Source organism: Phaseolus vulgaris, chromosome 11 (assembly GCF_000499845.2).
Source record: "Phaseolus vulgaris cultivar G19833 chromosome 11, P. vulgaris v2.0, whole genome shotgun sequence".
Taxonomy (NCBI): Eukaryota; Viridiplantae; Streptophyta; class Magnoliopsida; order Fabales; family Fabaceae; genus Phaseolus; species Phaseolus vulgaris.
In genome coordinates, this window is record NC_023749.2 from 2730243 (window position 1) to 2750929 (window position 20687).

General features: G+C 31.4%; 3 protein-coding genes and 1 long non-coding RNA gene across 5 annotated transcripts; 3 read left to right on the forward strand and 1 right to left on the reverse strand.

Moving 5' to 3' along the window:
- The first annotated feature begins 1039 nt into the window (after window positions 1-1039).
- On the forward strand, window positions 1040-2941 carry LOC137821257 (lignin-forming anionic peroxidase-like). Its single transcript, XM_068625768.1, has 4 exons — window positions 1040-1373; window positions 1484-1675; window positions 2113-2278; window positions 2388-2941. The coding sequence occupies exons 1-4, from the start codon at window positions 1155-1157 to the stop codon at window positions 2783-2785; spliced, it is 975 nt and encodes a 324-aa protein (XP_068481869.1). The 5' UTR covers window positions 1040-1154; the 3' UTR covers window positions 2786-2941.
- A 2767-nt stretch (window positions 2942-5708) lies between these two features.
- LOC137818183 (endoglucanase 5) lies at window positions 5709-10855 on the forward strand. The gene is made up of 13 exons (XM_068621453.1): window positions 5709-6153; window positions 6407-6619; window positions 7126-7326; window positions 7571-7657; window positions 7743-7907; window positions 8172-8295; window positions 8414-8577; window positions 8698-9037; window positions 9123-9167; window positions 9756-9809; window positions 9938-9982; window positions 10236-10277; window positions 10352-10855. The coding sequence occupies exons 1-13, from the start codon at window positions 5947-5949 to the stop codon at window positions 10639-10641; spliced, it is 1977 nt and encodes a 658-aa protein (XP_068477554.1). The 5' UTR covers window positions 5709-5946; the 3' UTR covers window positions 10642-10855.
- On the reverse strand, window positions 10832-15929 carry LOC137818190 (enoyl-[acyl-carrier-protein] reductase [NADH], chloroplastic-like). The gene is made up of 13 exons (XM_068621466.1): window positions 15738-15929; window positions 14444-14760; window positions 13880-13989; window positions 13655-13710; window positions 13489-13573; window positions 13342-13389; window positions 12728-12802; window positions 12537-12648; window positions 12397-12448; window positions 12259-12310; window positions 12097-12154; window positions 11359-11457; window positions 10832-11263 (listed from the first exon to the last, which is right to left on the reverse strand). The coding sequence occupies exons 2-13, from the start codon at window positions 14721-14723 to the stop codon at window positions 11109-11111; spliced, it is 1182 nt and encodes a 393-aa protein (XP_068477567.1). The 5' UTR covers window positions 14724-14760; window positions 15738-15929; the 3' UTR covers window positions 10832-11108.
- A 2923-nt stretch (window positions 15930-18852) lies between these two features.
- On the forward strand, window positions 18853-20393 carry LOC137829453 (uncharacterized). 2 transcript variants are annotated; one of them, XR_011084015.1, is made up of 4 exons: window positions 18853-19037; window positions 19439-19634; window positions 19720-19855; window positions 20082-20393. It is a non-coding gene; the product is annotated as an uncharacterized lncRNA (long non-coding RNA). The 2 variants fall into 2 exon arrangements; XR_011084016.1 differs by having other exon boundaries at window positions 18878-19037; window positions 19439-19638.
- Window positions 20394-20687: the final 294 nt, after the last annotated feature.

A 20687-nucleotide genomic window follows, 5' to 3' on the forward strand; every position in this document is an offset into this window, starting at 1 on the left:
ATAATTAATTACTAAACTAAATTATTTATTTTAAAGAACTAAATTATATATTATTTTAAAAATTAAAAAATTATTGGTATTTAAAATTATTTATATTATAATAAAAATTTATAAAATACTTTTAAATTGATATATGAATGAATTACTAAGATTTTAACTATTGATATTTTATATTTTAAATTAATTTTTAAAACACTAATAAAGAGACTAATTAAAATATAAGATAATATTAAATAGCTAAAACTTAATAGTTAAATACTAATTTATAAACTATTTTATAATTTTTTGTTAATAATAAAAACTATTTTAAATATCAATAATTTTTTAAATTATAAAATAATCTTTACTTTAATCAAATAATAATTAATTATTTTATTTCTTAAAATGAATTTTTATTTAATAATTTTTTGGTTTCTCTTCAACATTACAAAATAAAGTAGAGTAATGATACATAGACAACCCATCTTTTTTATATTTATATCGAGAATCTCTGGATCTACGCTTATTTTCAACTCCCCGAAGCATTTCGTTGCTTACTACGTTCTTCATCGTCTTTGGATGCCTAGGTATCCATCATTAGTCTTTCTTCATTTCAATCTCGTCCTTCACTTTATGTCATCCTAAAGTGTTGTTAGATGAAAGGATCTTATCAACCTAATTATATCTTCTAATACTATTATTTTAATATTTTTTCATTTCTTTAAATTACAAATTTATTTTTTATTATATATATTTATATATAAACCCATAACATAAAGTTTTATCAAAGCTTCATCCAATAAAGTAATGGATAAAACATGACAAAGCAAGATTGAAGTAATATAAACCATTGTGGCTTATAATATAACTTCATGCATGCTAGCTAGCCATAGTTGTACCTGGTCAACTCCGACCGCGCCATCAACTCACCACAAAAACACGCTGCAGCAGATAATAGAGACCTTCACACCTTTTGCCCATTCATTTGACTATCATAAATCTCACACAACCAAACCAAATGAATCTCCTATAAATTCACCACCATTCCACCCTCTTTTTCCATCATCTTCATTCATTCTCTTTCTTGCTAACTATCCATCAACTATCCTTTCTTCTTTTTGAGTGTTGAGTTATACATATTCAATATTCAACCTTCCAAAAAACCAGACAAATTCATGGCACACAGAACTCACAGTATCACAGCAGGTTTTGTTGTGACTACGTTGGTGTTGTTAGCCGCAATATGTGATGCACAATTGTCTTCTACGTTTTATGACAGCACATGTCCCAATGCACTCACCACCATCAGAACTGTCATTCGTAGTGCAGTTTCCAAGGAACGCCGCATGGCTGCATCTCTCATTCGCCTTCATTTTCACGATTGTTTTGTTCAGGTACCTACTTCTCTTCATTTTCTATTCACTCATCAATACCATGCATCAACTTTAAGCTTCATTTTGGACCGTAAAATCATTAACTGAGAATCTTTTCATATGCTTTGCAGGGTTGTGATGCATCGATTTTGCTTGATGATAGCTCCTCCATCGAGAGCGAAAAGACTGCACTTCAGAATATTAACTCAGTAAGAGGATATGACGTCATCGATCAAGCAAAAACTGAGGTGGAGAAAGTGTGCCCCGGAGTTGTATCATGTGCAGACATTGTAGCAGTAGCTTCTCGTGATGCCTCATTTGCTGTATGTAACAAACAACCTTGCTATATATATATAAATATATATTAAGAAGTAAACTTTAATTCTAACTCAACAGATAAGACCGAAGTATGTGGTGAGGTTTGCACCTACTCAGTCTAATCTCTAGTCAATGTAGGATATCCAACACACTCTCTCATGCCGAAATTGACACTTCGTGTCTGGAACAATATAATATAGGTATCCAATAGCGGTGGTCTAATAAAACTAACAAAGAATCGTTAGAATAACCTTGAAAATGACTTTGATACTCATATTAAGAATGATACTTTAAACCTAATTCGAAATCATAATTATGGAATAAGATTTTTACTCACATATGTTATGAATGCTTCCAACAATATATATATTTATATATGTGTTTTGAAGGGTTTTTAAATAACATGCAAATTAACAGCATGCATGTTCTTATTCTTGATCAGGTGGGTGGTCCATCATGGACAGTGAAGCTTGGACGAAGAGATTCCACCACAGCAAGCAAGAGTGAAGCTACCAGTGACCTACCACTTTTCATAGACGATCTTGAAACTCTTATTTCTAGATTCAGTAAGAAAGGGCTCACTGCTAGAGACATGGTTACTCTATCTGGTAATTGACTAATCATGTTGCTTATAAATTTTTTCACTGGTTTCAATGTATAGTTTTTTACTGTGAGAAAATTATTAAAGCAAATACATGTATGTTGTAATGCATGCAGGTGCTCACACAATTGGACAAGCTCAATGCTTCACATTCCGTGGAAGAATATACAACAATGCAAGCGACATTGATGCTGGATTTGCAAGCACTCGTCAACGTGGTTGTCCTTCCCTTAACAGTGATGATAATGATAAGAAATTGGCAGCACTAGACTTGGTGACACCTAATTCATTTGACAACAACTACTTCAAGAATTTGATTCAGAAGAAGGGTCTTCTTCACTCAGATCAGGTTCTATTCAGTGGAGGTTCTGCAGACTCTATTGTCTCTGAATACAGCAAAAATCCTACAACCTTCAAGTCTGACTTTGCAGCTGCTATGATAAAAATGGGAGATATTCAGCCATTAACAGGATCTGCTGGAATCATCAGAAAGATTTGCAGTTCTATCAACTAAGTTCGTGGACATATAATTCCCATTGTGTTTAAACATTTCATGAATTATTTCATTTCTACCTAAACAAGTGTTAAATATTTATTCTTGTCATTCATTTTACTGTTCGTAATCCTTTGATTCCATGATCAATAAAGTAAAAGTTTCATTGCTTCTCTTTATTTATTTGTTTTTGTCACAAGAAGTTTCGATTACAGTTTGGTTTGTAAAATTTCAACTTAAGTTTAATGACTAATGAGTGACAGGAAAATTCATCTTACATCTTACACAACTACATAAAAATAATCATCAAATAAAAACCAATTTTAATAATAAAAAATAATTAGTTTTTATATTAATTAAATTAAAAATAATTTTAGAGATTAAAAAAATTATTAAATTTTAAATTAACTTTTATTATTGATAAATAGTTTCTAAATTAGTATCTAATTAGTTATCAATGTTTTAACAATTAATTATTTAGAATTTAAATTTTATAGAAAAAAACTTGTTAACTAATTAGATACTAATTTAGAAATTATTTATCAACAATATAAACTAATTTAAAAATCAATAATTTTTTTAGTTTCTAAAATGATCTCTAATTTAATCACTATAACAACTAATTATTTTTATTTTTTGTCTCTAAGATTAATTTTTATTTCATTATTTTCTTGTAGTGTTGTATAATCTTTCAGAATAATTACTAAAATGGTAAATTGGAGAATAATTAATTGTAACATTTTCTTATGGAAGAAGTCATTTTTCACAATCATGATTTCAATTTCTTCTTTTTTTACTTCACGTTATATTTTTCATACATAATTTTTCGTTTTATAATTTTTTTTATTATTTTATTAAAATCATGCTTAGTAAATATGATTTTTTTATTGAAAGTCATGTTTAGTAAGTATGACTTTTATTTTATTTTTATCGTTTTTTATTAAAATTGTATTTAATAACCACTTATGGGTTTTTTTTTCTGTATTAAAGCCATACTTTAAAAAAAATGAGACAGAATGGTGTATGTCAAATGTGACTTTAATAAAATGAGAAATAGAAGATAAGATTATATTTATGGAACACGAGTTCTTTAATATGAATATGAAGTATACTTATGACTTATCTAATTTTATAATTATTTTTAAATATTATTCATTCTGATCATTTCTTCTTAGAAAAAATATATGAGAATAGTAAATATTTCGGCCACTGAATTCAAAAGGCCAAAATTGAATCAGTCATATTATACGAGTTGACCAAGTTTCACACCATTCAAATGTCAAATTTCATTTATATTTGTTTTGGTTTAAAATAAATTTATTTTTTCATTACACTAAAATGCATAATACATTTCTATAAAGAAATGTTTTTTCATTATACTAAAATACGTTACATGCTGTTTTTTTTTTTCTCAAAGATCAATTTACGTGTGTATATCAGCATTTATGAAATGTTGCGTTAGCGCAAGTAAAGAAAACTAATGTGATTTTATTTACTACAAGGCCCTATTTAACGTTAGTCCAAAATCGTATTAAAAGGATCTAATATATACGCGTAAAAGAACAAAACTAATATATACTAAAGAATCATATGTAGTCTATTATGTGATAAGTATTAATAATACAATTTATTATCTGATAGAAAAATTAAAAATATTTCACAGATTAATTAAAAGAGAGAATTTAATATTAAAAATAAATATATAGTCCTAATTAGGCTTTGCAAAATTGTCAAAATTAGCAATTTGTAAAACGGTTAATTATACCCAATATGTATTTTAAAATCCCAAACTACCTTTCTCACCTTTATTTTTTTTTAAAAAACTGTAGAGAAGCTCTTCTACCATAGTGGAGATTAGAGTGGAGGTGATGGTGGTGTAGTGATTTACTATGGTGGTGGTGGAGGCTAAGGCATTATTGTTAGGTGTGGTGGAGTGGTCTTTTCAGGTAAATATGTCAGGTGTGGTGACTGTAACAACAAATGGTTAGAAACTATCGGATATCGAGATCTGGAGAGTGACCTACGGATGCAGATATCCAAAAGTATGTAGTGTACAATCCGAATTTCAGCATTCAGAATGAGAGAAAAGGCTTCTGAATCTTAACGTTTGAAAGACATTCTTGAGTATCCAAATAAGACTGAGATGGTCGTATCAGTTTAGAATTTAAGGTTTAGAGTTTATGCACATATCAGGTTCAAACTTACATATCTATAACTGTCTTATTTGTGTTACAAACATGAATATCCAAAAGGTTAAGAGCAAAATAGACATTTTATGTTCATTGGGTGCAGATCACAGTTGATCTCATGTAAGAAGAATTAGCCTTGTAAAACTTGATAGAAGAAGGACCACCATTCACAACTGTGGCCATAAAAACTTTAAAAGCAGGCCCGGCTCAGGCCCAGGCCTGCCAGCAACTATCCATATATTCATTATGACAGTACACTATATTTAATGTGTGTAGGTAAAAATACGATAAAAAAAAAAACAAAAGAGGAGTTAATTCTCATCAAAAATACTTTTCTGACAAATTAATAAGCTACATATACCCCACCCACGTGTCTATGAATACAGTCACAAGATTTCTCATTTTAAAATTAGTAAACATAATTTAAAAATTAAAATTTTAAATTTATTTATTTACATCAAATTTTGTGAATCCAAAATTGTATTAGTTTTATATAAATATATGTATATAACGATTTTATTTTTACTAAAAGATTCTCATTTACATATTTTTGGAAAATGAAAAAGATTCGAGAAAGGTCTCCAATGAGACAAAAAACATTCAGCACGATCCACGGCTCAGATTGGTGCGGCATATTTTCAACCTCATAGAGGTGCAGAGCAGGGTATGACCACCCCTTAAGAATGAATGAATATAGTTTACATAGTGGCACGTCGAAACGTGAGAACCTCTTCGTACTTACGAATGTTTCATTTGTACAATGTCAACCCCAACGTGATGGCTACCACCTATTCACCAAACCATTTCTTTCTTCTTTCTTCTTTCTTCTTTCTTCTTCTTCTTTCTTCTTCTTCTTCTTTTTCTTATATATACAAAGAATTTGGAATGCAATGCAATGCATGCATAAGGAAAGAAACCTTAGTTTATAATTTTATACTATATGGTCACATTTTCTGATTTCCCTGAGCCTGCAAATTAACCATCATCATCAACATGAAGAACCTGAACATCTCTTTGTGCGTGCTTCTCATGGCTCTTGTGCGATTAGGGGGGAGTGCACCCTCAAGCTTCAACTATGGTGATGCCCTTGACAAGAGTTTGTTGTTCTTTGAAGCACAGAGATCTGGTAAGCTACCACTGCAGCAGCAGCGAGTCAAATGGCGTGGTGATTCTGGCCTTAAAGATGGTTTTCAGCAAGGAGTGAGTCATCATCATCATAACTCAATGACTTGTAAATTGTAACATAGTCTTGTTTTTGCATAATTTAAGTGTTATTCAATCTCATAAAACCGTGAGATGAAGTCTAAAGTCTCCATTCACTTTACTTATATACTATGAAATATTTTTATTTCTAAAGTTTTGGAGATGTTATTTGAAAAAAATATATAAAGTTAAGTGCATATGTGATTTTTTGTGTGTGTGTTTTCATTTTTGTTGTTGCGTGATGATGCAGGTAGACCTGGTTGGAGGGTACTATGATGCTGGAGACCATGTGAAGTTTGGGCTGCCAATGGCCTACAGTGTCACAATGCTTGCATGGGGAGCCATTGAGTTCAACAAGGAAATTACGAACTTGAACCAAATGGGACATGCTTTATGGGCCATTAAATGGGGAACTGATTACTTTGTCAAAGCACACACACAACCCAATGTTCTTTGGGGACAGGTAAGCAAATGCAACAGACAAGGACTGTGTTCTTTTGTTCGTTCACCAAATTTCATCTGCTTCAGTTAATGATTATACACACAAGTTTCCTAATGAAGACCACATTAAGTTTTTCATTATGATTTCACATCATTGCCATTATTTACCATTATATCACTCTACTTCAAATCTATATATATCATTTAGTTTAACAAGCTACTTTCTTGAGAGAAAGTCAATGGAGTTCTTAACAAGTATATGTAAAATGAGAAAATAACAATGTGAAATGAATTATTTTTTTCTCGAAGTTAAAACTAATGCATACATTTTAACTTCTGCATAGGTTGTTTCATGTGACTTCTTCAAAAATTGAAGTGTATTAGTTGATTTTAACTAGTAGGAAAATTTTGATTTCTTGAAAAGTTTACACAAATAAAACCAGACTTGATCATGATGGAATTTCTTAGGGGCTATGTTATGCATGTTTATGGTAATGTAAGAAATTTCTTTGCTGTGACAAATTTCAGGTGGGAGATGGAGTTTCTGATCATTACTGCTGGGAGCGTGCTGAAGACATGACTACATCAAGAGGTGCCTATAAAATTGATGAACAACACCCTGGCTCTGATCTGGCAGGTGAAACTGCAGCTGCGTTGGCTGCTTCAGCTATGGCTTTCAGGCCCTACAACTCTTCTTACTCTGATCTCCTCCTAGTTCATGCAAAACAGGTGAGCAGCATTTAAACTGACTGAGTAAAAATCACTGATTGCACTTAAAAGCAACACATGACATTGAAAGGGAAAAGAGTTTAGGTGAAATATTTAAAAATGAGGACTACAAATCTCATAACACATGGTGTTCCATTCTCTGATTGATTAAGGCTAAGTAACCGCATATTTACTGAAAACCTTCTAATAGTTTACAGTGAAAGGAGTTGTTAACTTGCTATTGATAATATTCTATCTTTTGCAGCTCTTCACATTCGCAGATAGGTTCAGAGGTCTCTATGATGACTCCATTTCAAGTGCTCAGCAATTCTATACTTCTTCCGGTTACTCAGTGAGTTAACATTGCTACATTCTGATTTTACTTTCATTAGTATCATCCATTATCAAATAAAAAACCTGACTCCTCTGGTGTGTAGGATGAATTGTTATGGGCTGCCACTTGGCTACACCTTGCAACTGGAGATGAATACTACCTAAAGTATGTAGTGGACAATGGCGTGTATATGGGTGGAACTGGCTGGGCAATGAAAGAGTTCTCTTGGGACAACAAATATGCTGGTGTTCAGATCCTCCTAACAAAGGTAACTTTTTGTAACCAAAAAAATCCCTTCTTCCAGACCACTCAATTTAAAGCAATTTCATGTTCTGAAAGTATAATGGCTATATTTGAAGTTAATTTATTGCAATATGATCTTTACAGAAAACTAAATAGTATCATTTCATCAACTTACCATTCCCCAAATGGGAAAGCACTATTGCTGTTGTTGTGAGTCCATGATTTTGTCAGTGTGCAAATCAATTATGGTTCAATCAATCGTGCAATAATGGTCATGCCTAATTTGCAGATATTACTAGAAGGGAAGGCTGGTTCTTATGCTGATACACTAAAGCAATACCAGGCCAAGGCAGATTATTTTTCATGTGCCTGCTTGCAAAAGAACGATGGTTACAATGTTCAGAAAACACCAGGTTAGATGCTAATGTAGAGAATTGATTTAACAGACTCTTAAACTCCTTCTCAAATGGATTTAAAGGAACATTCATGGAAAACTAAACTGCAATCATTTCATTTTTTTCTGCTTATCAGGTGGCTTACTATACGTGCGTGAATGGAACAACATGCAGTATGTTTCTTCTGCTACATTCCTTTTAGCTGTTTACTCTAATTACCTCTCAGCAACAAAAGTAAATCTCAACTGTCCAGATGGACAAACTCAGCCTCAGGAGCTCCTCAACTTTGTGAAGTCTCAGGTATATTTTGGAGTAGCACCGAAGACACCTAAGAATATGCATCTAATATAAGTTTTTCCCATCATGATTTAATGTGTGGTTTAATTAGTAAACTGAAACTGTGAATTTTGATTGTCACAGGCTGATTATATCCTTGGTAATAACCCAGCGGGTATGAGCTACTTGGTTGGATATGGAGCAAAATATCCTCTTCATGTTCACCACAGAGGCGCTTCTGTTGCTTCAATCTTTACTCTTCACAGTGAGGTTGGCTGCGCTCAAGGATTTGAGCTGTGGTATAACCGTGCTGAGCCAAATCCTAATGTCATCGATGGTGCCCTCGTGGGTGGTCCCGATAAAAATGATGGCTTCTCTGATGACAGATCCAACTATGAACAAACTGAGCCTACACTTTCAGGTTCTGCTCCTCTTGTGGGCATCTTTGCTAAACTGCAGAGTTTGTGTGGTAATGCAGGTGCAGGTGAGGAGTAATCTCCATCCCTCATAAACTAATCTGCTCTTTTCTCTTTCAGTATGAATCCTCAATCACTTTTCTCTTGTCACAGGTTACAACCATGATGAATCACCAAAGCCCCAGCAAAAAACACCAAGTGAGTATTATAGAACTTGTTTTGTTCCACGTACAGATGTGAGAGATAATCTCCATTCTACACTAACCTACTAATCTGATTGTTGCCTTCCTCTTACTATGAGGCTTGTACACTTCTCCTAAATGGTGTGTCCGTGTCGAACACACGCGACAATCATAGAACATGTATTAGTAAAGTGTCCAATTCAAAAAATATTTGTTGAATTTCTGACAATTCTAGCACAGGTTTAGCACGATTTTAAAAAGAAAAAATACATCCATTTTTTAAAAATTCAAACTTATTGTATTAATTTTTATTATGATTATAAAAATAAGAAAGAAATCCTTTTGAACCAGCCATGAAAAATATATTTCTTCTTCAACAAAAACTGAAACATACTTATACACATTAATCTTTGTTATCAATTTATATAATTCATAATTATATAATATATAAATTCGTATTTCCATGTCCTACATTTTACATATTATATATCTTTATGTCCATATACGAATCGTATCAGTGTATAATCGTATCAGTGTATATATTACATAATTATGAATATATTACATAACTATGAAGCCTCATCACTTTTCTCATATTTGTCAGGTTACAACAACCATTATGAATCACCAGTACCAGTGACCCAAGAAAAAACACAAAGTGAGTATCATAGAACTTGTTTAGTTCCACGTTCGGATGTGAGGGATAATCGCTATTGTAGACTACTATGATCTGTTGTCTTCCTCATACACTTTGAAGCCTCATCACTTTTCTCTTATATGTCACAGGTTACGACCAAAATGAATCACCAGTGCCCCAACAAAAAACACCGAGTGAGTACTCTACTCTGCAGAATTTGTTTGGTTCCACATCCATGTGTCATTTTTCATGCTTACTCAGAAGCTAATAGTTATAGCTTTTACATAATGTAAACATAATTGACATTATTTCTGACTTTGGTTTCCGAACATGCATGCATTAAACTAAAGCAACAAAGTTGAAAATGAGTTTAAACCTTGTTTTAATTTAGAAAAGTTCTACTCTGGCTGTCTTTGCACCGCTAACTAACATGTATTGGCTTGATAGGTACATACACAGTAAAAGAAACGGCATCTAAAACATCAGAAGGTATCTAAATCTAATGATCGTTGCTTTCCAAATTTTATTTTTGCTATCACTGGCTAAAGAATGTTGTGTTGCAGGTGCCCCATTGCAATTTCTTCACTCAATAAGTAGCTCATGGACTGTTGGAGGTGCAACCTACTACCGCCACAGGGTCATAATCAAGAATACTTCTTCGAAGCCAATCTCAGATCTTAAGTTGGTGGTTAAGGACCTCTCAGGCTCTTTATGGGGTCTCTCTCCAACAGAGGAAAAGGACACCTATGAACTTCCCCAATGGCAGAAGGTCTTGAATCCTGGCTCCGAGTGCATATTTGTATATGTTCAAGGCGGACCCCAGGCTGAAGTCTCCATCAAAAGCTTCCAATGATAATTTTTTGAGGCCACATTAGCAAAGTGAACACTTTTTCCACAAATTTAATTTGACAGTTAAACTTCTGTCACTCCTGATTGTAATTTTGTATTATCAATTTATCAACCCAGTTCATACCTCACCGTCCACACTTAATTGTAATATCAGTTTCTGAAACTTCCCAATTTGATCCTACAAACAATCAATATATGAAAATACATTTTTATTGCAAGTTTATATTTCAATTCTCATGAACATAGTTACATAGATCATATAAAGGTTCTTACATTCATAATCATGACCTGCATTTTTTAGCACATTGCAAAAAGAAATGTTTAAAAGCCGTAAGGGTAAAACTCCTAAAATAAGCCCACAAAACGCAAAGCAAATGCTCAAAACTGAATGCTACTGTCTGATTGCAAAACAAATATCGCCAATGCCTATGCTAATTCCGGTGACACAAGCTTTTGTGGGGTAGCTGCCACTTAATGCTGGTCTGTGGGAATGTCAAGATCTTTAAATATTGGACTGTCAACTCCAACACCCATAGCATTCAGACCATTGTCAACATATAGAACAGTACCGGTGATAGCAGATGCCAAAGGTGATGCTAAGAAGGCAGCTGCGTTGCCCACCTCCCCTGTAAGAACACAAATTTCAATTTAGTTGTGCAAATGATCACAGATTGAAACTGAAGTTGTACATTACAAGGAATAATTCTGATGAAAGTGTTACCTGCCGATAGTTCTTTCTGTAGTGGTGCATTGGCTGATGAATAATCAATCATCATATCAATGAATCCAATAGCCTTTGCAGCCCGACTTCTCAGTGGACCTGGGGACAAAAATACATTGTGTCAACATGTTAATCACAGAACTAAATTAAATAAACATGAAAACAAACACTGAAGGAAATTTGTTAACTTCAACATAGATGGAATTATAAGCAGTGCGTGAGAGAACCAGGAAATAGCACAAAAACGTGTAATTTAAATGGAACCACAAGGTGTCACTTTATTCTATTGTGGGGAAGACTTAATTCGTGTTAATTATACAGAAAGTATTGACATCATAGAATAAAATACCACCCAACTATTTAGTATCCTTTTGGTTGCAGTCAAGGGCACAGTTGACTAGAGCCAGCATTAAATACAACAGACTGTAAAATCATGGTGTGAAAATTCAAACCAAGTCCAAGCAAAGGTGCCCAAATGAACAGCTCATTTTTAATTACCAATATATAACTAAACAGATGGTCTGGCCTTTGTTTAACAAATTTAAGATCCCAACCAAAGTAACTGGTAGATTCTTGCACCTCCATGGCATAAAAGACAAAACTTTTAGAACTAAGCCCACTTGTGCAAAATGTCACAGACCAAGCAAGACACACATTGGTCCCCACCACCATTTTTCCGTTATGAAATCTTAGCAAGACAGAATAAACGTTCCCGAAATTGGAAAAGAGAGAGGTTACCAGCAGATATAGTATTGACTCTAATTTTGCGCTTTCTTCCTGCTTCAAAAGCTAGAACCTGAAAAGGTATGAAATATGATGTGAATAGAGAGAGAAGAAGAAGCAACGAAGCACATCTGAGTCAGTCCATGAAATGGAGAATTTTGGGGGGAGGAAGCTTACTCGGGTATCACTCTCCAGGGCAGCTTTTGCAGAACTCATACCACCACCATATCTGTCAGTATTTAGATCATGAATATTGTCAGTCTAAAACTATGAATAAGAGAATGGTAAGGACTTTCTATGGCATAATCAACATACCCAGGAATGATCCTTTCAGAAGCAATGTATGTCAGAGAGATTGAAGAGCCACCTAAAATCAAATCATAAAAGTAAAATATAAAATGATAGGCGAAAGTAGGAAGTAATACAATGCAAGCCTTGTAAGATAAGAGACATGCCTGGGTTCAGAATTGGAAGAAAATGCTTGAGTAAAGAGACATAGGAGTAACTGGATGCAGATATTGCAGCAAGATATCCATTCCGAGATGTCTCCAACAGTGGTTTCGTCACCTATATCAAAGTTAACTTATTAAAGCCAGATGCCAGATGCATAAAGGAAATTCAATGCTTATTAATGTATCTATTGTACCTCTGGTCCATTGGCAAGTGAGTGCACAAGGATATCTATGCTGCCAAAGTCTTCCTTAACAGATTCAGCAACTTCCTGAAAAGTATAGCAATGAACAAATATATCAAAGCTCACAAATTCTGTCAAGCAGGAGTCAGGACAGCTTGAGGCACAGTGCATAATATTATCCAAAAACACCACTAGGCTTAAATACTTCATTGAATGCCAGAGTTCTAGTTTTGAAATACCATTTAAGATGTATAAGAAAATCATTTGTTCATATTTACAAGAGAGGAAAGAAGAAAAACAACCAAAATGTGTAAGGATAAATTAAAATGCATTCTTAATTCAGCATTTTGTCGTAGAAATGAAAACAAAGAAAAATGCTTCTAAGTTTCAATTTGGTAAGGACGAGGAAGGGTGGACTTCTTGACTAAAGATATCATACACGCTACAGCATGTGATACCAGATTAGTTCATTGGTCCTACTAAAGTAAAGGCTACAAAAGTCTACTGAAATCATTCTTAAGCATAAAAAATCATAATTTTCAGGCTTAAATTCCAGTTTATCTTTCAAAAACATTATCCAAGATGGCAACCATAAGACCATTAACCATGTAAAATTTTGTGTATACCTGAACAGTCCATTTAGTGGATCCTGCATACCGCTTGTTTGTTTTTATCTATACAAATTTCCGGAAAAAAAAAAACAAAGAATCAGCATGGGGATATAAATTCTGACGTGAAAAACAAGAAAAAAAAACTAGGCATTTCTTTTTTACATCTTCTGGCACTTCATCGAGATTGTCAAAAACTGCATCCAATGGATAAACTTTAGTAATATCCATCAATGATCCATCTGGTAATCTGGAAAATGTAGTTTTGTATTAGCAGAGCATCGCATAGTCTAACAGACAAGATCAGTAACAGTAGTATTGAAAGTCATACATGCGTGACCCGTCAAACTTTCCACGCCGTAGGCTGGACTCAAAAATATTCAGAGCCTATAGAAATGGTTCACAGTTAGTAAATGTATCAACATAATTGGACTGGTGGAAAACATATGCACTAGAGGGGGGGAGGTGTTGTTCCGAAAGTCAGAAGACAGAATCTAGTGAATTTGTATAACAACTAATAAGCAACCACTTTTTATCCAAAAAACAAATAACTTACAGGAACCCATGTGCCGACAAGAATTTCAGCTCCTGCTGCAGCAAGAGATTTTGCAATTGCCCATCCGTATCCATTGTCATCGGCAACACCAGCAATAAAAGCCCTTTTACCTGTACATATATTGCTATTTTCAGTAAAGCTATAATTGCTTTCATACGCTATGACAGCAAAATCCGTATATATATAAAGATAATCACTCAAATTGCAAAATTCGATAAGAAATCTCACTTTAGCTGAAACTATCAACAAAAAACAGATAGATCAGAATATTAGATGCTATTCATTAACGAACTATTACATAATTGGCCTCAGTTGAGAAGGCCAACTTTCAATAGCTTTTTACAACCAAGTAAGCACCATCTCTTGAGTGGCTGCAACGAAACAGGTTATGTTGAATTGTACATTTATCTGGGGCTCAGTATACCTTGAAATAATTGTAGTAAATATGGAATGAGTGGGTTAAATTGTCAGAAATTTAACATGTCTAAACTCTAGTTAAACATCGTCAGGACATGTAAATAAATAGTAATATTAACAAAGAGCGTCAGAGAAACTGAACAATACCTTTCAGATTAATTTGCAATCCTGAGGCAGCACTTTCTGCACTAGACTCGGATGTAGCCTTTGTGACACTTTTGACAGATTTTATGGACGATGAAGTGAAGCCCCGCCGCTGGAAAGGTTGCACTGATGCAACATTACATGCACTTGCAAGTTTATTCCATGATCCAATCATGGACTTGCCACCAAGAACCGCAGCACTTGCATCTGCAATCTTTTGTGATGAAGGAACGCATGACCTTGACACAGCAAATTGCAAACCAGAGAAGGATGTTGTTGCCATCTTTAATGTGTGTAGTATGGCAGAAGGGGCCCTAAATCTACACAAGAAAACAAGCATCAATATCTTAAAAATCACTATAGATTAGACTTAACTGATTTCTTATTCTTCATATCCAATACTTAATCGTTACAAGTGGAATAGAGAAACAGAACGTTCCAATTATCAACAGCTTCATCACAGAATAAAGTTTAGACAATAGAGAATGTCCACATGATTATTATTGAGTTTAGGGTTTAGGGTTTAGACTTGTCAAAAAATTCAAAATTTTCACCAAACAGTTTGAACTGAATTTATCATAGAAAGAGTAGGTATCACTTAAGAAGATTAAATTAATCTCAAAGTATGGAAATAGTCAAGAATAAATATACAAATAAATATTCAACAGTCCTCCACAACTTCTCTGAATTTTTCATAACTAAAAAATTCCCTTCATATATTTTAACAAACACAAATCCAACAAATCAACGTCATCTGCAACAAGAGAACAAAACATTCTAAATCACATGAAACCAGCGGCTTCAAAAGGGACGTAGACATTAAAAGACTTAGCCAGTACTCAGGAGTCCAACAAGAGTAAAATAATAGCAAATCATTTCAACCAACTTATTCAAATTATTTTCAAAACCTGACTTAAGACTGCTAAAACCCTTTACAGGGACACTCCCAGAAAACCAGCAATCTGACATTCTCGAACAATTATGCAATTTAAAAAGGAGAACCACAGAGGAAATACAAAAAACTCTGAAGTGTTGAGCTATCTATTAGTCATTTAAACCACATCTAAAATCTCCAGTTTTCACAAAAGGGCTAGGCCCAGCACCCAATGCACCTAGAATCCGTAAAAAGAACAAAACTTTAGCTCATATTCTGCCGATCAGGAAAAACCCAGAAACAGTTTTAAGCGCAGTGACTAAATCTACACTTCTCACAAAACCCCACAAACATTTTAACACAAAAGTCGATTGATTTAACAAAAAGATGACATAAACACGTGAAGGGGAAGGTGGGGGTTACCTGATGTGTGATAAAAGAGCCAATGTGAGAAATGGAGAATAGCAGAGAGGCTTAGATGACAAAGAAGAATGCTTAGTAGTTGTGTCTAGCGGCTGCAGGCCAGTGAGAGTTAAATTTGAGACTTTGAAGTTGTCGAAAAGTGTGGCGAGACTCTCTCTCACACCCACTCTGATAGTTACTTTTTCTTTGCTGTAACTTTTTTGGGTAAAAATATTCTTACTGGTAATGTAATGAGTTTAGGAATCAAAGATACATTATAAATTTTTATTTTATATTTTCTTAACTATTTTAGAACTAAAATAATTGTTTGTCCTATGTTGATGTCATGTATTGTTTAAAAAATAAATAGCTTTATATCTATAAATGTTCAATATTATTTTTCATTTTTATCAACATTCCTTTATTTTTACATTTGTGTGTAAACTTTATTAGATCATGTCTGTTATATACTGATGGTAAAAATAGTTTAGATTTTAATTTGTAATTAATTTTATAAGTGTTTTATCATGAAGAAAGTAAGGGAATAATATGCATTGAAGTATACATATTTGTTTTTGTGATTTAATTTGTAGATCAAACTACAACAAATAATGGCTAAATTAAAATATTTGTACAATAATTTCATTGGTTTAGTTTGGTTTGATTAATAACAATTAAGATAACTGTGATTTTTTTAGTTAAATATATCAAGTATTAAATAAATATAAATCGTTGGCTTGTTTGAGAATCGTTTCTATTTTTATTTTTATTTTTTTGTTAATGCAAAAAAATGAATGCATTGTACCCTAATGTTATAATACATTATTAATGATGGCTTCTTTTGTTAGGTACGTTGTGGCAAGATACATTGGAAATAGAGATATCCATGATAAAAAGCTAAAGAAAATTTTATGTACAGACTTGTATTTTCTTAATACCTTGTTTATAATGATGTAATAATAAGTTAAATATAGTCATTTTTTTAAGTAAATAAGAAGGTTCTTTCACAAAATTAAAATATAGTGTAATATTGTTATAAGATGTTTCAATAACTATAAAATTAATAAAATAATAATATAACAAAAAAAGTAAGTCTTAAGTCCAAAAAACATCGGTGATAACAAAGTGAGATGAGTTTCTATGTCTATATTTATCCAAAGTTGTTACAAATAATAATAAGATTTTTAATAATTTTTAAAGGATGTTTGTTCTAAGGGAAGCACGGTTTATGTATATGAATGTGGAGTGATTTTTTCTTTTGATCTAGGAACAGCGTCAACAGTATTTTTTAACTCTCTTCATATTAACTATTACATGAATTTAATTAACACAAATACTTAATAATATTATTAATAAAATAAAATAATAATAATAATATAAATTGTTAATATAGCAAAACATATATAGTATTTATAATAAACAAATTATATAATTATTATTATAAATATAAATATTATAATATTATTTATATTTAATACAGAATTATTTTCTAATTATATTTTTTAAATTTATGAATAATTAAATTATTTATTTCTATATAACAGTCTACTATTTTTTACATATATTGATAATTTTACCTTTAATTTTTTTTTAAAGTAACTCATATTTTATTTGAAAATAATTATTTAATGATATTGGAAATAATTTTTAAAATTTTAATTAATTAAAATTAACATAAAAATACATCATATTTTATTATTATTTTTAAAAATAATAATAAATTTGTAATCTTACTTTTAACATTTTAAAAAAAATTCAAAATTTCATTACAATCAACACATCATTCACGAACTTTAATAATTTTTTCTCCTAAATCCATTATAACATATACATATAAATCCAACTGAAAATGAAAAATGTAACACCATCTAAACTAAACTAAACTAGTTGTTGGGATAAAAGTACATACACTAAAACTCACAAAACTCAATAATTTTACACACTTTTATATTTAGTGAATTGTTAGTAGTACACTACACAATCATGTTGTAAAGATTGACTCTCACAAACACATGACAGCATCATAATTTTTTTTTAAAAGTTGTCAAAATGATTACGTGAAACAAGTATTACAACTCAGGATCATATTTTGTCATAAAGTTTAACTTCTATATTTTAACATATACAACGTAAATTAACTTAATCAAACTGCACTTTAGGCCTTAGTGAAAGTAAATTATTTGCATACATTTCTATAGGCCAGGATTTTGAAAAAAATTACAATAGTTTAGGTGAGTGAAAATGGCTAACTAAAGATTAATTAGAGTGAGGTGTAAATGATTTAAGTGGTATAGGTTCAGAATAAATAGAATTTAGGTTTCCAATTTAAATTAGGTAGTGTAACTTTTATACTTTGTAATTATAACTCAACAAATGTAATATAGTAACTAATACATATAGAATAATTAATTACCACGACATAACAATTGTTTAGATTATTATTTTTTTGAAAATCATTATAAATTATTCATTTATAAACGCGAGATTTTAAACAACCATACCTAATTACTACAATTTTCATTAGAAAATATATTTTATATTTAGAAACTATATATGTATATTTAGAGAGAATTTTGAAGATGTTACAATATTATATGTAATTAAGTTATTAATAAAACAATATTGATTGACATAATTAAAATAAATAAAAGTATTTTAAATTAAAATAAAGAAATTTAGGTATATTGAGTGATGTGTTTCTTATTTATTAGATATAATAATTATATAAAAAATTACCTTTGCAAACATGAAAAATAAGATATGTTTCCATTTTCTATAATTTTTTATGAATATGTATAGTTTATTTATATATCGTTTTTTTAATATATAAATTTTTATCTAGTTCTCTGTAATTTTGTATTTTTGTATTTTTTTTAATAATATATTTTTATGTAATAAGAAATGATTATTGTTAGTTATAATTGTGGTGATATGTAATTAATTATTAAAATTTAAAATATAAATTGTTTAAATTACAAAATTGGTAGCTAAAATTTTAATAATTTATTAAATATTAATATTTTTTAATTTTTAAAATAATATTTAATTAATTAATTTTTATTTTTAAAAATAATTTATATTTAATAATTATAGGATGAATCATAATATAAATTATTATGTTGAGAAAATATAGGCCGAAAACCCTAATCCCTGACAAGAGCGAGGTGCCATTAAGTTTATAATCATAACAGCCGCAGCAATGCCTTTTCTCCCAATACCCTAACCTTGCAAGCCTCTTCCGCCTATCCTAGTTTCTTCCTCTTCCGTTCCGGCCAAGTCTAACAAGAAATCTGCTGTCAAGGTTACTGTTTCGTTCTTTTTGTAAGTTAATTTTTCTCTGTAATTTTACAGACAAAAAATCTCCTACGTTTTTTTCTCTATCTGTAACTTACTTCTTTGTAATACAAATCTGTGTTCTGTTTTTTCTTTATTTGTAACTTACACTTTTTTCTTCATTAATGGTTTCTTAAATGTGTATGAGAGTTTATGATTTTATATATAGTAATTTTTTTATTATCTATAATGATTGAGAACATTATTTGTGATGATCTAGAACACATGAGTTTGCAGGAGAGAACTTCCATTGAACAAATGAGATATATATATATATATATATATTTTGTTTTTATTATTTCTTGATGATTAGATCTTTATAAAAAATATTACTATAATGATTTAGTAATATTTTTAAAAATTGTAGAATTTGAATTTGAATTTTGTAGGGATTAAGAAGCATAAAATGCCGAAATGTAGTTTTGGGATTGAGGGAACTATGCATGAAGAGGTGCTCACCTTCATGGAAAAAACAAGACAGTGTGTTGATGCTCCAATCGGACAGATGAACTTCTACAGTAATGTATTCACATTGGTTCTCAGTATCGTGGGGCTGGTGGTATTAATTCCTCCAATCCGTTACATGTATGTATGTATGAGTTCTGTGATTGACTTGTTCTCTGTTTTGCCTTATCTTGAGATTTTTATAATACATTAATTCTTAATGTAGGACTGGGAAAACAAGTATCGATGTAGTACTTGATGGCTGTTTTCTTAACGAGAATGGATATCAACACCTGAATAATATTAATATTGTATTTTCCAATCATGATGCTTTCACTACTTGGCTCGAACTCCTTCTTGAGGTGGGTAGTAGTTATCATCTCAAACACAAGTATTAATGTGTTTTCAACGTTATCTTGGTGTGTATGCTTCCTGCACATGGACTTTATTCTCTGTTTATCCTCTGTTTCCTGAATTTCTAAACTGTTCTATCCACACTCTCTGTTTCCTGAATTTGAACACTACTCTATCCATTTTTTTGTCTCATCCATTTGTACAGATTCTATTAACTCTTGTATTCGCTTACAGGTATGTAGGAGCTACTGGAATTACTTATCCTGGGTTTTGCCTTATCTTCGCGATTTTCTAATGCTTCCAATTACAAGGGCTTGTATCAGTGTGTTTACGAGAGGTTCTTTTAATAATGGGAATGAATCTCACCAGGTGAATAATGTTAATTTTATATTTTACAATAACTACAATACCTATAATATCTATAGTTAGGTGAATAATGTTAATTTTATATTGTCAGTGTTTGAGTGGTTTCATTGTAGTTATAATCTCAAATGAAAACATTTCACACATTTTGAGTGAATAGTCTAATTTATCCTTATTTCATCAGTTTATTGGTTGTATTGATTTTTTTTAATCTTTGCATTATTATTATTATGTTATAGAGGGTTGACACTTAAAAGACAAAATAAATTCATATTACTAAAAGATAATTTTTTATTTTTTTTTAAATATGAAAGCATAATATGTATTATTATGTAATTAAAGTTTATTGTTAGATGAGAGTATTTTTCTGGGAGTTTCAAACTTCTTCTTTTTTTGTATTTTACCGTATATTTTGTCATCTCAAATCAAATATAAATATGTATTGTATTTAACGGATAACATACCCTTTTCTGTGTT